We start from the raw sequence: 16658 nt of genomic DNA, 5'->3' as shown, positions 1-16658 counted from the left end.
GGTTTTGCGGCTCACCTGTGTTAGTAAAAGTATACCAGAGTGAGACATCAGATCCATAGTCACAGAGAAGAAGTACAATCAATACAGTTTGATACAGGAAAGAGAGGAACACACAAAGCACAATGCAATTCAGAATATGCATCTCTAGATTGACACAGGATTATTATTATTATTATCATACAGAGAAAGTGGCAGATGTAGGAGACACCCAGGCTAAATCAATGTTGCCTATGGCATTTGGCGCAAAACAAGCAATCAAAATAGATATCAACCAGATGCCTTAAATTATCACTGTTTTGTAACACAGAACACTTATCATACAGGGTCGTTTAGTAGGAGTATACTTTAGTGTCCAATTGACCTAATAATGAGAAATGTATAACATTTAAAACCACATATTTGAATATTGGACATATTCATAATGCTCTATTCGACTTTCCCTGACCTGGTTAGGTGCTTGGCAGGAGGGGCAAGGCCTGAACTTCTTTCGAGACATTTTCAAATCTACAACACACACACACACACACACACACACACACACACACACACATCTGTGGACACACAGAGGTAAGACACATACATTAAGCTGGTGTCTCTTCCAGTACTGTCTCTCCTGTCCACACACTGGGGGAGGGGAAAATAGAGAAAGAGAGAGAGACAATAGAAAAGGTGAAAATAAGAGAAAAAACAAAACCATTGGTGATGTTGCTTAGGTGATATCTTTTGATTCGCTGATTGGACTGGTGCCAAGTTCAAGACCACTGTCCTCCTCCCTACATGACCATTCTTCTACAACTACAAGTCAGGTGAGACCCTTTTTACTTCTCAACAGACTTTTTCCACTTGGGCTAATTCAAATTAAATTCATGGTTTTTATGTGGTTAAGGTGAAATGACAGTATAATAAAGTATTTTCTGACAGGATTTTGTCTCAGAGTAGGGGTTCTGACTGAAAAATGTATTTTCTGAAGTAATTTTCCACTTATTTTAAATTAAATTCAAGATTTTTATTGTTATATTCGGACAGGATTTGATTTCAGATGAAGGGTTCTGACCCAAATAAGTGGATAAATAACTTCATAAATACATTTTTCAATTTAAATAATGTTTTTATGAGAAGGGAAGGGAGAAATCATTGTTTTATTTTTGGGTGAATCATTCCTTTGAAACTTAACACATTTTCCTTCAAAATATTGCTTTGATTTCAATTTTATGAATAAAACAAAAGTAAATAGAGTTTTTACATGTACCTTTCTCTGCCTTTTCTTATCTTCAGCATGGCAACTTCACCAAAATTTCTACGTTGCAAGTGTGTTGCAACAAGGGTAAACCAGAAAGCCCTCAGCTACACAAAAGGCAAAAAAAGTGACATAGCAAAGTTTAAAACTGAATCTCTTAGTGCAGTCAGCGATGGTTTCAAGTGTTACATTAATAAAAAGGATGGGTTTATTTGAGGAGGGGGTTAGCTACATCTTGCAGAAATACACCCTGTCCAATTGTATTGGACAGATGTATTTGTTTGTTGGCCCTGGAACCCTTAAATTCAAAACTGTCCAACAAGACATCTCAGCGGAGGCACAGATTGAGGCCAAACATGCCCTGTGTTCACCTTCTTCGGTGATGAGCGGCGAAGAAGAGGACATCTTCGCGAAGGGTGGATACCTCACCCTCCAGGGGTAGATCAAAGAAGTGAGTAAATCCATTTTATTTATTACATTTAGCCATGTTAAACTAATTATTTAAGCTTTTCACCAAATATAATTTACTAACTTGACATCATTACCTTCTCTTCGTCCAATCCAAGTTGCCTAAAATGAACAGTGATAAAGTGTTAATGACAGTGTTCTGCAATACCTGTGCCAAATTGCTAATTTTGTATTTGTGAATAGTACATTTCGTATTTTGCTGAATAGTCTCAAAAACATACAAAATAAATTACACCATTGTATTATATTTATTTTGAAATAGGTTGTGCATCTAATGGGTGATTCAAAGTTATAAGAAAATGTGAACATACAAATTGACAGGACATAACAGTTGAGTAAGACTGTTGACACCATGCCTGTTGATACCATGCCTTTTCACCCCCAGATTTACTATCTATCTATCCATGTGACTGTCTTTATCCGTCATTCACTATGGCACTGTGATTTAAAAACACTTCAGGAAACCTCAACAGTGCATACTTTGGATTTTTCCCTTATTTGGAAAACAAATCATGCAATTAACTAATTGAATAAATAAAATAAAAATTCTAAATGTGCAATGTTAAGGAACTCCAGGAACATAACTAAGAAACAGGACTGCATTATACTCACCCATGAATTACATTTTTCCAGTTGTGTGGCGTGAGGATGACCTGTACGAATGTCCCCATTCTGGACATGCAGCTCCAGTGTGGAGGAAAGACACTTGATGTGTTCCTGTGGAGGCATGAGGCGCTGACAGACCTCTACGTAGGGGATGAGGTGGTGCTAACCCACCTTCGGCCATGCATCCTGAATAATGGGCAAGGGAAATTCCATTCGTCCACCTACACGTCTGTGCAGGTACATAACACACAACACTACTGCTGTCATAGTTTACACTGAAACAGAGTAGAACATGCAGTTTGGAATTGTAAACGTACATTTCAATTATTAATGAGCAAAATGAACAAAAGCATAACTCTTCAGAATATCAGCACAACTGTAATCTGAAAGAGTAGCAAGTGTGTGTTTTTTAATACAACAGATCAATAAACAAGAATTATATATACAGAAAAGCAAAATTGTACAAAAAGAATTACTTACAGTGAGGTGTTTTTAATACTAATACACTGAAACTTCCCATACTGGTTTGTCTCCACAGATCCCTGAGGGGAAGATCCAGGAAGTTGAGGCAGACATTATTGGCCTGTCCGAGGTGAATGACACGTGCCACTTCCTGAGCAGCGAGTCAGTGGTTTACATAATTCCTGCCACCATCTTCTCGGGCAATCCAGATGACCTCATCGAGAAACTCCCAATGAAACTTGTGCTTAAGCATATAAACAGACGGGTCCTACAGATCAGCTCTGTTAAAGAGACGAAGACCTCATCAGATTAGCCAGCTTCTTCATCCTTTTTTCTTAATTTATTTCACTTTTTTTGTTCCAAGACTTCTGCTTTAAATTGTTCTTGTTTTGTTTATATAGGCTAGTATTGTTCCAAAATAAAATATAATTTTACATGTTGCAAAGTGTTGTCTTCTCTATCATCCATATTTTTTTGACAACAATGCATACCTTTAATTACTGGTACCAACACTGGTAATTACAGAAAAGTAATTACTTAATTATTATTTCGACAATTAAAAGTAATTACTAAAAATTACTGAAAAGTAACACTGTTTTGCTTACCTGTTGTGATGCAATGTAATGCAAGGTTCTCATATTGGATCTGAGGTCAGAAACTTGTGGACCCATTTAAATGCAACACAATAGAATAGAAACAGAAAGTTACAATCTTCAAGTTACACAAGTGTGAAATTACACAAATATAATGCAAAACACATTAATTGAGATATATAAACAAACTCTTATATTTTTCATACATTCAACTGGATTCCCTGTGTTTCCCATTTAATCATATCCTGATGGTTCAAAACTTGTTTAAAGGGTACCTATTATGGCATTTAAAATGTTCCTAATATTGTTCTGGGAGTCCCCAACAACAGTTTTACAAGCATGCAATGACAAAAAACACGTTTGTTTTCTTATAATATACATTTATTTTTACCTGATTTGCTCACCGACTCCCATATGAATCGTTTAGCGAGTCCTTTTTCGAAAACCCGCCTTTGCGTGACGCTAATCTGCGGTGATTGGTCAGATGACCTAGTCAGTTGTGATTGGTATTCTCTGTGCAGAGATTGTCGAAAACGGAACGCCTATCACCTTAAATGGGGTCTCAACTCCAGTCCTCGCGACCCACTGCTCTGCATATTGTGTATTGCTGCGTCCCAATTCGCTTACTTATACTACGCCCTAAAAGTTTGTACTCTTTCTGTGAGGAAAAAGTACATACTTTTGAGTGTGTAGCAAAAGAGTAGGCAAGCTTTGGGACATACTATCACGTCATCTTTAACGGACGGCTCTGTCGCGTGCTGCGTGCATCCTGTCACCGTAAACTGGCCTGTCAATCATCTTGTCACAGTTAAAATCCTCCATTCGATCTAATTTGATTTTCTACCGTTTCGGAGAGCACGTTCATCTGCCAGTTGTGGGTCTTTCATGCCCTCCTCGTGTTTGCAATTTGAATATAATGATGCATTTAAAACGTAATGGCTAAACGTATCCTTACAAAAGTTCACAATGCTGCTGCAGATGCAATATAATGTGGACAACATTTAATAAATTCATTTTCGTCAGGTTAGATACTGATAATTAATCACTCAAAGCTCTTGACATTATCTAAACCTCTCTACACAACCACGGGGACTCGCGCGTCCTCCGTATCGACTATGTGTCTGTAGTTTTTTTTTAACACTTTTTACTCGTGTTTGTAGTTTTAACCGAATCCTCGTCCAACGTGCAATGGTTTGTGGGCAATATCAGCCGTTAGAGTGTGCATCGATCTACACTTCGGATTCTGACCCGAAAACAGTAGACCATCCGGGTATCTTTGAAACACTCATTTCAACATACTACGATTTGGGACGTAGTATTTTCTATTTTCGAATACTATTTAGGACGGATTGTATGCGAATTGGGACGCAGCATTAGTCTCCCTTATTTAACACACCTGATTCAGATCCTCAGCTCGTTAGAGCCGGCTCGCGAATCCATACTTTATAGCGTTTAGGTTTGTGAAGCAATCATCTTCAAAATGACGCGAACACAGAACAAGGTTTGGGCTATACTTGTGTGGTATACTTGTATGAACTGCAGGCAGCCACTTAGTCTTCAAATGCTCCTAACTTGGCAGGTGAAAAAAGTTCGCTTTTGCGTCGCACTTCAAAACACAGCGTCTCGTCGACATGATTGTTTTCCGGTTTTCCCGAGAAGCACCTGGCTGCAGCCTGCAGATCGGGGTGGGGCTACACCTGGGGCGGGGTTACACGTGTAGCCCCGCCCACAATGCTTCTCATTGGTTAGGGGCAAAGTGATGACGTCGATTGAGGTGGGGCCGCGCCCGTAAATTCATGCCGTCGCTTTCTAGCTTGTTTCCATTTCCGCTGTTCATCGCTGCATGGTGAGTACAGGCTACTCTTCTTTTTTTCCTCTGATTTTATTTACAATTTTTAATTCTGAAGTGGCGTTTAGTGTGATGATACAATGAAGTGGTATAACAATAAGATTGTGTAACTTTACTCACCATATCACACAAATAACTGGGGCAGGGTTTCCCAAAAGCATCGGCTTGTGTGTGTGTGTGTGTGTGTGTGTGTGTGTGTGCGCGTGTGCGTGTGTGTGTGTGTGTGTGTGTGTGAATCAATGGATGTATTATGTTCATTGCAAATAGACGATTCCAACGAGGCCCATTGCGTTCGGATCTGTTGATTTTTCGCGGAGAAAAGTTGAACACATTGCAGAGAGAAGAGAGCATTAAGATGTGAAAAAAAAATCTTTTTTTGATTTCAGGCTTACTTAATAATCTTATAATATTTGTCTTTTAATGGTGGGGTTTCTCTTTTTCAGTTTCAACACATCGTCCCCTCGTCTGTGACTTTGCAGAAAAGAGTTCTCATTCTGAAAAGAGCTGTAGAAATGGACAGGTAAGTGTTTATATTTTTTCATTTTGAATTTTGTAGTTTAGTCTGTCTATCTATATATATTATTTATTTATTTATTTTCAGTAAATCATTTTAAAAGATGTAACTTCTATATTACATACCGTAATTACATGCAAAGTGCTTCATTTCAAGGCTTAATTTGTTATAATTTTGATGATTATAGCTTATTGATTATGAAAAAAGCAAATATGTTGTTCACATATTATTGTAGCCCTAGTATTGTATTATAGTATTGTGTAACTACACCGTAGCCAATAATATGTTATATTGTTACATTATGATGTAGTGTATTCATATGTTAGATTAACTGAAATAAATGAACTTTTGCACGATATTGCTTATATACATCCATCTTTAATCTATTTCTTTTGTGAATCGTTCTTTCAGATGCTTGTTTAATTTATTTATATATTATATCATTTGTTTTTGTTTTCCATTTATTTTGACAGGATGAAAATACATTGCCTCCATTGCTACGAGCCGCAGGAGGACATCACCTTGCATCTGGCCACTGTCTGCCTCCAAGACAGCGCAGAGGCTGAACGGGCAGCTGAGGTCCAGAGAGCAGAGGCTTCTGCTCTAGAGTGGATGGACACTGCAAGAGTTTGGGACTTTTCAAAGAGATCTGCACGCTGTTGCCTGACAGCGGGAGTCAGATGGTCCTTGTGAAGGAGTTAATTCGTCGGGGATTTTTGGTCAGGAACCAGCCAGCTCCTTCTCTGTTGCCCACATCTGCCTCAGATGACGCCATCCCATCTCATGGCAAAAAGTAAGTGCATTATAGTTTGCTGGCATGGTTTTCAGTGTGACTTTGTCCTCTCAGAATAATAAAGTTTTAATAACAATGTTATTATTCACATAATCTTAATGGTGGTGTCTAAAGGTATCTTGTCTGTTTTGTCCCGTTTAATCCAAACAGACGGTCTATCGGGTCTGCGTCTGATGTTCATAAACACCAGGCAGTCTTATTTAGGGCCATGGCAGATGTGGAGCGGATTAAAGGGGACCTCCAGGTGGGCCGCAAGATCTCAAGTGCAGACATGACCTTCTACAGGTATTTCTGTGAAGCTGTCCTTGTCTTCAAGCACTTGCAGCTACCCGGAGCTGTGGAAGACTTCACTGTAAGTTCATCAAATGTAATGAGTTTATACTTGTGACATCTAACATTTTCTTACATATGCATTAGTAAATACACTCACTCACTCACTCACTCACACTCACTCACTCACTCACTCATTTATAATGACAGCTTTTCAATGTTTTCAAGGATGCAGAGTGGGTCGGCCGTGTCACCAACGGCAGTAGGGTGGTACTGCAGACAACAAGAAAAGCCTCAGTTGGTATGAGGGTTGCCCTGAGCCAGGCTGAGGAAGATGTAAGTTTCATTGCGACACAGAGTAATTTGATCACCATCAATTTTTTGAATGTAATAAGTTTTTGGACTTTTTTTCTTCATAGATGTTGCAGCAGTACTACCTGAATATCAGGCCACACATTTTCAGGGAGGAGAAAGGCTGCAACCGGTTTTTTCTCACCAGTTCTGGGGATGCGGTCCACAGCGTTTCCAAGGACATGAGTAATCTCCACTCGATGTATGTACCTACACAGATACATGTTCACATGTCTGAATGTATGCCAGTCACAGTAATTTCACGATTAACATTTACTTTAAATTTTTATTTCAACAGTTACAAAATGGCCAGCTCAAAAAGCCAGGATGTGAGGAGGGCGGTTATGGCGGACGCCAGCCTGTTGTCAGCTCAACAACAGGAGGCCATCAAATCATATTTGGGCCATAGCGCCGGTGCGGTCCTTGATGAGGAATTGGTGGAGGCAGCCGACCTCTTATCATCTATGGCTGGGTATGTATCTTCATTTATCAAGGACAAAACACAAACTATTTGTACATTATATTACTCTAAATATTGTATTCCCCACTTATGCAGGACTTGTTCGGATGACGGGACGGCAGCAGTTGCTGAAACCAGCACACGCCGTTCATTCAGCAAGTTTTTGGAGGCCTTCCCTGTCTCGCCGCACGGCCAGCCTCCATCTAAGAGGCAGCGCAGCGAAGCTGGCTTTCCTGAAGCCAGGTCATTTTATGACAAGTGGCGGGCTTCACAGTATACAAAGAGGGCTGACTATCTAGTCTCCAAATCTATCAATACAGCATTGGCACCCATAAATTCAACATTTATTCACTGTGATAAATGACTTGCATGAGTAAAGTCTTGTCATTCTGTCTTTCAGGTTACTTCAGTCTGAGGAGGCCTTCGGCAGCAAAAGTGGGGCGGATTATTGCTCAGGAGGGGTGGACGACCAACTGCCCCAAACCAGAGGAGGTTGTACAAATGTGGAGGCAGGCCTCTAAGCAGAAGGTCGAAACCGACCCCTTCGTTCAACACTGTGTGGCTGAGCAGGCATGGACAGGTCTTGCCATCAAAGACTTTGGTCCTCCCAAAGGTTTCCGTAAGAAAACATTTCAGTTATTTTTAAGAAAAGAAAGTACAAAAATGTAAATTGAACCTTTTAACAGCCATTAACTGCACCAATAACTACAATTAAATCCTGAAACGTCAAGTATATTCAGTAACTCAAAATGTATTGTTTTCCTAATTACAGGAGTGGTTGCCACCCGAGACTTTGCCAGTGGTGACATTGTGTGTGATTACCACGGCAATGTCATCACACCATCTGAGGGGAGATCAATGATGGCAGATCTCAATGGAGAGGCAGGGTACCTGTTCTTTTTTAAGTCCGGGGATAAAAGCCTATGTGTGGATGCCCAGACCTTTCCATGCAGCTGTCACCCACAGATGGACACTTTTGGCCGTCGAATCAACCACTCCTCCAAGGCGGCCAACGTTAAACCATTCGGCTGCAAAATGACCTTAAATGGCGAAGAAAAGGACATTGTTTTGTTTAAGGCCATGAGGGACATCACTGTCGACGAGGAGCTAAAGTTTGACTATGGGGTCAACAGGAAGTCGTTCAGGGGGGAAGGCTTAGACCTTAAATGGCTGGATGACTGAGCCCCAGTCCAGTCCTTTATATATATATATATATATACATTTTTTTTTTTTTTTTTGGAATTTAAGTTATTTTTAGTATTAGTATGTGTATTTATGTTAGATTTTTTTAAACGGTTAATTTTTAAAGTTACATTTTTAATTTTATTTTCATATTTATCATTTTTCATATTTTATCTATATTTAATTTGCTACCTAACTTTTAGAAAAAAATAAATAAAAATTAACCCAGCCACTATTACACAAAGTAGTGCAGTGTCAGTGCCAGTCCCAAGCCCGGATAAATGGTGAGGGGTTTTAATCACTTATTGTGTAATTTGTCACAGTCACCAGATAGTCACCAACTCCTCACTACATTTCCCATAATCATCAACTGCCCTCACCTGACTCCTTGCCTGCACGAGACCTACGTGAACAACTTGTCTGCATATCAGAACAGACATCTATCATGATGAATATATAAATATGTTGCTCATCTGCTTCCATGCTGTGATCACATACTTCTGCAAATAAACCTGTTGATTATTTGACCTGTGTGAATCATTTAACTGTGTGAAAAAATAAATCAGTATTTAGAACATCTATAATAAGTGCACCACATACATCCACAATCTCCAGTCACCATTCACAATATCCAGTTTAAACCACAGTTGTGCAGCAAAAACCTTTTTTCCTACAATGTGTATGTATAAAGATAGAGATGTACAGATTACTAATAGACATAGAGGCAAAATATACTAACGAGCTAACATGTTCTGTGGGGTAGTGGTTAGTGTGGACTTCTTTTTAGTTTGGGTCCTTCGCTCGTGTGAACACGGGTTCTAATCCAGCCGGGACCACATCATGCAAACACAGCATCATTTTGAACTTAGGTTTTGGAATGCTCCTGGAAGTCATTCCCTCCAGGATTAATGCCCACCCAGAGTGCAACCTGGCTGGGCTTAGATTGCTCCTGGAGGCCCTCTCCAGCCAAACTGCACCCTGGTTCTCTGGAGCTAACATGTTCTGTGGGGTAGTGGTTAGTGTGGACTTCTTTTTAGTTTGGGTCCTTCGCTCGTGTGAACACGGGTTCTAATCCAGCCGGGACCACATCATGCAAATACAGCATCATTTTGAACAAAGGTTTTGGAATGCTCCTGGAAGTCATTCCCTCCAGGATTAATGCCCAGCCAGAGTGCAACCTGGCTGGGCTTAGATTGCTCCTGGAGGCCCTCTCCAGCCAAACTGCACCCTGGTTCTCTGGAGCTAACATGTTCTGTGGGGTAGTGGTTAGTGTGGACTTCTTTTTAGTTTGGGTCCTTCGCTCGTGTGAACACGGGTTCTAATCCAGCCGGGACCACATCATGCAAACACAGCATCATTTTGAACAAAGGTTTTGGAATGCTCCTGGAAGTCATTCCCTCCAGGATTAATGCCCAGCCAGAGTGCAACCTGGCTGGGCTTAGATTGCTCCTGGAGGCCCTCTCCAGCCAAACTGCACCCTGGTTCTCTGGAGCTAACATGTTCTGTGGGGTAGTGGTTAGTGTGGACTTCTTTTTAGTTTGGGTCCTTCGCTCGTGTGAACACGGGTTCTAATCCAGCCGGGACCACATCATGCAAACACAGCATCATTTTGAACAAAGGTTTTGGAATGCTCCAGGTCATCTCCCTCCAGGATTAATGCCCAGCCAGAGTGCAACCTGGCTTTGATTGCTCCTGGAGCTCTGTCAAATAAGTTACAGGTGGGATGCTGACTTTGACCGGGTGTCTCTCGACAGCCAAGCCGACTTTGGGCTCCATACTCTGGGGTCATGGGGGGCCCATGTGTCCCTACCAATGCCCAGAGTTTGGAGATCCAAGTGGGCGTGGTTTCCGAGATACATCCGGTCAAAGCTGGACCGGAAGTGGCCGTATCTCGGAAACGCAAGGTCCCAGGAGCTGGCGATGGTGGGGATAGAAGGGGTGATGAGGGTTCTCTAGGGGCCCTCTCAGACCCCAGAGTCCCGAGGCTCTGGGACCCTTCCTTCTGAAGTGCACCCTTTCCTGTCGGGCCCCGTATCTCGGACCCTGGGGGCGCTAGAAGCACGGGCTAGGGCCCGATGGAGAGGGCCCCTCGGGACCTCACTTAGACCCGAGTTTGGTGTGGCTAGGCCACTGGGTCCCCGAGTTATAGCCGTTCAAAGTTCTGTGCCATCCTGCCACCTAATCAACAGAGACCCTATAAGCTTCCTCCTGGATGTTGATTTAACGGCTCATATTTCATAAATACAGTGGTTGTTTGTGGTCAGACCTGTTGTGTGCCACGCAGGGGACACGATGCAACACACTCATGCACAGTACAGCCATTTACTATGTATTATTGGCCTAAAAATGGACTGTCCACAGACAGCCTATTTGGACACCACTATATAAGCTACAGGGTGGATGCTCTTCTCCGACTTAGGTTTTGGGAGCGAGTGGATTCTGGGGAACTTTGGGTTCGGGAGTGTGTATTCTGGGGAACTTTGGGTTCGGGAGTGTGGATTGTGGGGAACTTTGGGTTCGGGAGTGTGGATTCCGGGGAACTTTGGGTTCGGGAGTGTGGATTGTGGGGAACTTTGGGTTCGGGAGTGTGGATTCCGGGGAACTTTGGGTTCGGGAGTGTGGATTCTGGGGAACTTTGGGTTCGGGAGTGTGGATTCTGGGGAACTTTGGGTTCGGGAGTGTGTATTCTGGGGAACTTTGGGTTCGGGAGTGTGGATTCTGGGGAACTTTGGGTTCAGGAGTGTGGATTCTGGGGAACTTTGGGTCTGGTGTTCTCACACTTGGGATTTATCAGGTGAAACCTGCTCTACACCACACTGGGGACACAGCGCTACACACTGGTGTTCATTACAGCCATTCATTATGCACAATTTGCATAATATTCAAATGTCCATGGACTGCCTACACGAGCTCTGTCAAATAAGTTACGGGTGGGATGCTGACTTTGACCGGGTGTCTCTCCAGAGCCAAGCCGACTTTGGGCTCCATACTCTGGGGTCTTGGGGGTGCCATAGGTACCCATCCCGCCACCCCCACCCCCGGAGTTTGGAGCTCCAAGTCATCTTAACCCTAACATCTCCTGATATATGGGACTGCGGGCCCCCAGGCTACCATCGTGCAAAGTTTGGGGCCCCTCCGGTCGAATTTGGGAAAAATAGGTAGTTAGGTGGATGAATAGGCTGTCTGTGGGATGTGAGGAAGACTAAGGATGAAGAGTAGTCACTTAGGGGGCTCTTTAGGCACAATGATGAAAAACAGGCACTTATGTGGATGAACAGGCTGTCCGTGGGACGTGAGGAAGACTGAGGATTAAGAGTAGGCACTTAGGGGGCTCTTTAGGCACAATGATGAAAAACAGGCACTTAGGTGGATGAACAGGCTGTCCGTGGGACGTGAGGAAGACTGAGGATGAAGAGTAGTCACTTAGGGGGCTCTTTAGGCACAATGATGAAAAACAGGCACTTAGGTGGATGAACAGGCTGTCCGTGGGACGTGAGGAAGACTGAGGATGAAGAGTAGGCACTTAGGGGGATCTTTAGGGAAAATGATGAAAAACAGGCACTTAGGTGGACGAATAGGCCGCCCGTGGGACGTGAGGAAGACCACGGTTAAGAGTAGTCACTCGGGTGGCGCTTTAGGCGGCTAGGTGGACAAATTCGTGAAGAACAGGCGTCTAGGTGGACGAATAGGCCGCCTGTGGGACGTGAGGAAGACCAAGGATGAAGAGTAGTCAATCGGGTGGCGCCTTAGGCGGCTAGGTGGACGAATCCGTGAAGAATAGGCGCCTAGGTGGACGAATAGGCCGCCCGTGGGACGTGAGGAAGACCACGGTGAAGAGTAGTCACTCGGGCGGCGCTTTAGGCGGCTCGGTGGACGAATTCGTGAAGAATAGGCGCCTAGGTGGACGAATAGGCCGTTCGTGGGATGTGAGGAAGACAGGGATGAGGAAGAGTAGTCACTTAGGCGGATGAATAGGCGCTTCGTCGGCCCTGCCCTCTGTACTCTGTACTCCTCAAGCAGCATTTCACAAATCATTTCAAACCTTTTTTTTTCCTTTTCTACAAAACTTTTCTCAAAACAACTGTTCAACACCGGGCAAATGTTATACTCACTCAGGACCACCACATGATCTGGGAATTTAGGTGGACTTTGCCCCCCCTGGAGGCTGGCCTGAGTCAAGTCAAGTCAAGTCAAATTTATTTATATAGCGCTTTTCACAATACAGATTGTATCAAAGCAGCTTCACAGTGATAACATGAAAGTAGTACAACACAGATCAATAATATTGCTAAACACTAAATAACCCCAACTGAGCAAGCTCAAAGCAAGCCAAAAGCAAGGCGACAGTGGCAAGGAACCAAAACTCCATCAGATTGGATGGAGAAAAAACCTTGGGAGAACCCAGGCTCAGTCGGGGGCCAGTTCTCCTCTGGCTTACATTTATATTGTTTATATATAAATAATAAATGTAAATATTGTTTATGCATAAAACGGTGCCATAACATATCGCAGGCGTTGAGTCGTCTCCTCACAGGCGTTGGTCCTCTCATCGCAGGCGTTGGGGCATCCGAATCCCCGTGAGAGGCTGGAGGCAAAACTGGACCTGACGAACGCCATTTTTTTCGGGACAAGTGTCCCGAGATAACAGCAGAAAGGCAGATGGGAAATAATTAGCATAGCTGATGTTCATAATGATTTCCATTATACGGGAGTCGGTGTTAGAAAACCACCATCTCACAAACTCTCCCTAACCCAACCATACGCGCCGACCCATTTGACTAAGGCTGTCGAGGCCCACTGTCGCGGAAATGCGTTTCAGTGGCAAACGGTTCCATATGGCATAACAGAGGACTAAAAAGTAAGTATTATGTGAATGCTTGACTAAAGAGATGCGTCTTTAATCTAGTTTTAAACTGTGTCAGCGAGTCAGAGCCTCGGACCGTATCGGGAAGGCTATTCCAGAGTTTTGGAGCTAAATGCGAGAACGCCCTCCCTCCTTTAGTGGACTTCGATATCCTAGGAATGACCAGAAGCCTTGAATTTAGTGATCTTAAGGAGCGCGGTGGATTGTAGGGCGAAAGAAGGTCCGTTAAGTACATAGGTGCTAAACCATTTAGGGCTTTATAGGTTAGTAGCAGTATTTTGTAATTGATACGGAACTTAATAGGCAACCAGTGTAGAGATGATAAAATCGGTGTTATATGATCATATTTTCTTGATCTAGTAAGAACTCTAGCAGCTGCATTTTGTACTAACTGTAGCTTGTTTATTGAGGATGCAGGGCAACCGGCTAATAAAGCATTACAGTAATCTAGTCTCGAGGTCATGAATGCGTGAACTAATTTTTCAGCATCAGAAATAGATAGCATGTTACGCAGCTTAGCAATGTTTCTAAGGTGGAAAAAGGCTGTTCTTGTAACATATGAAATATGATTTTCAAAAGACAAGTTGCGGTCTAGTATAACACCCAGGTCTTTTACTGTAGTGGATAAAGTAACAGGACATCCGTCTATATTAAAGTTGTATTGCGAGAGGTTTTGAGAGTAGTTTTTTGGACCAATAAGTAATACCTCCGTTTTATCTGAATTTAATAGCAAGAAATTACGCGTCATCCAGCATTTTATATCTTTGAGACACTCTGTCAATTTAGATGAGTTAGTGTTTTCATCTGGTCGCGATGAAATATATAATTGAGTGTCGTCAGCGTAACAGTGGAAATTAATTCCATGTTTTCTTATAATATTACCAAGTGGCAGCATATATATTGAGAATAGCAGAGGGCCTAAAACCGATCCTTGCGGTACTCCATAGTCTACTGACGTTATCTTTGATTTTTTCCCATTTAAACAGACGAAATGATAACGGTCCGATAAGTACGATCTAAACCAGCTTAATGCCTGTCCCTGAACACCAGTGTAGTTTTGTAGTCGATCCAAGAGTATTTTATGATCTATAGTGTCGAACGCAGCGCTAAGATCAAGTAGGACTAGTATTGAGATACAGCCTTGGTCAGAAGCTAAAAGTAAATCATTTGTAATTTTAACTAGCGCAGTTTCTGTACTATGATGCGGTCTGAATCCTGACTGGAATTTTTCATAGATATCATTTTCTTGCAGAAAAGAGCACAATTGAGCGGACACTACTTTTTCTAGTATTTTGGACATAAATGGAAGATTTGAAATGGGTCTGTAATTTGCCAAGTTATTTGTATCTAATTGCGGTTTCTTAATGAGAGGTTTTATTACTGCCAGCTTGAATATTTTTGGGACATGACCTAAAGATAAAGACGAGTTAATAATATTGAGGAGAGGCTCTTCCACTACAGGTAATAGTTCTTTCAGTAGTTTAGTGGGTATTGGATCTAATAAACATGTTGTTGGTTTAGATGCAATGATAAGTTTATTTAGCTCCTCCTGTCCTATCGTTGTAAAGCGGTGTAGTTGTTCTAGAGGGGCCATAATTGAAGCTGAATCATAAGACACCATAGAGGATTGTACATTTATAATTGTGTTTCGAATGCTTTCTATTTTCTCATTGAAGTAATTCATAAAATCATTACTACTAAACTGTAACGGCATATTTTGCTCTGGTGATGTCTGTTTATTTGTTAGTCTAGCCACGGTGTTAAATAAAAACCTTGGATTATTTTGGTTATTTTCGATTAGTTTGCGGAGATGCTCAGCCCTGGCTGTTTTTAGTGTCTTTTTATAACGTGACATACTGTCTTTCCACGCGATTCTAAAGACCTCTAAATTAGTTTGTTTCCATTTACGCTCTAAGTTGCGAGTTTCTCTCTTGATAGCATGCGTAGCACTGTTGTACCACGGTGCTTTAATTTTCTCTCGAACCTTTTTTAATCTAATTGGCGCAACAATATCTAATGTACTAGTAAGAATGGTGCTTAAACTGCTAGTCATTTCCTCTAATTCATCTGTTTGTTTGGGTTCACTTAGCAGCTTAGATAGATCAGGTAAGCTATTTGAGAATACATCTATAGTGGTTGGAAGGATTGTTCTGCCTGGTCTATAACGTGGCGCAACATGACATATTTCATCAGTACGTATTATGCAAGTCACCATGTAATGATCAGTGACATCAACGCTTTGCGGTATAATATCTATATCAGTTGGATCGGTTCCATATGATATAATTAAATCTAGTGTATGATTTAGACGATGAGTGGGACCACTGACGTTTTGTTTGACCCCAAAGGAGTTTAATAAGTCTGTAAACGCAGCCCCTAAAGCATCATTTGTATTATCTACGTGTATGTTAAAATCTCCAACAGTTATTGCTTTATCGACATTTACCAATAGATCCGAGAGAAAGTCTGCAAACTCTTTTAGGAATTCAGCATATGGCCCTGGAGGTCTATATACAGTAGCCAGGGCTAGAGATAATATGGATTTCCTTCTTACATCTAAGAGCGTAACATTTAGCACAAGTACTTCAAATGAATTAAACCTGTGACCTGTTTTCTGAGTAATATTAAAAATATCTTTATAGATTGTTGCAACACCGCCGCCACGACCGATCAGACGAGGCTCATGTTTATAACAGTATCCTGGCGGAGTAGATTCGTTTAGACCGAAATACTCATTTGGTTTAAGCCAGGTTTCAGTAAGGCACAGAACATCGAAGTTATTATCTGTGACCATTTCATTTACAATAACCGCCTTAGGTGTGAGCGATCTAATGTTTAGGAGACCTAGCTTTAGAAATTGTTTTTGTTCACTGATATTTAGATTTTCTGGTTTAATTACAATAAGATTTTTGCTAGATCCTACACTAGATTTATTGTTTGGCTTCACTAAACGAGGAATAGACACAGTTTCTATATAATGTTCCACACTATGCTTATTAGTTAAGTTTG

The 16658-nt window shown here is 41.8% G+C and overlaps 1 protein-coding gene and 1 pseudogene across 1 annotated transcript; both read left to right on the top strand.

The window, feature by feature from the left end:
- The first annotated feature begins 1275 nt into the window (after window positions 1-1275).
- Window positions 1276-3086, top strand: LOC148997625 (uncharacterized; annotated as a pseudogene).
- A 1911-nt stretch (window positions 3087-4997) lies between these two features.
- Window positions 4998-8785, top strand: LOC148997624 (uncharacterized). The gene is made up of 11 exons (XM_089120207.1): window positions 4998-5051; window positions 5659-5735; window positions 6203-6337; window positions 6454-6522; window positions 6673-6874; window positions 7021-7128; window positions 7212-7345; window positions 7442-7615; window positions 7700-7910; window positions 8009-8222; window positions 8376-8785. The coding sequence occupies exons 1-11, from the start codon at window positions 4998-5000 to the stop codon at window positions 8783-8785; spliced, it is 1788 nt and encodes a 595-aa protein (XP_088976333.1).
- Window positions 8786-16658: the final 7873 nt, after the last annotated feature.

This window comes from Pimephales promelas, chromosome 2 (genome assembly GCF_988280905.1).
Source record: "Pimephales promelas chromosome 2, fPimPro1.hap1.1, whole genome shotgun sequence".
Lineage (NCBI taxonomy): Eukaryota > Metazoa > Chordata > Actinopteri > Cypriniformes > Leuciscidae > Pimephales > Pimephales promelas.
Note: the sequence above shows the minus strand (reverse complement) of the source record. Positions and strands in the feature narration are given on the sequence as shown.

Coding starts and splice junctions, on each gene's coding strand:
- LOC148997624 (XM_089120207.1), top strand. CDS start 4,998: ATGATTGTTTTCCGGTTTTCCCGAGAAGCACCTGGCTGCAGCCTGCAG. Junction 5,736..6,202: donor AGAGCTGTAGAAATGGACAG/GTAAGTGTTTAT, acceptor TTATTTTGACAG/GATGAAAATACATTGCCTCC. Junction 6,338..6,453: donor GCAGAGGCTTCTGCTCTAGA/GTGGATGGACAC, acceptor ATTTTTGGTCAG/GAACCAGCCAGCTCCTTCTC.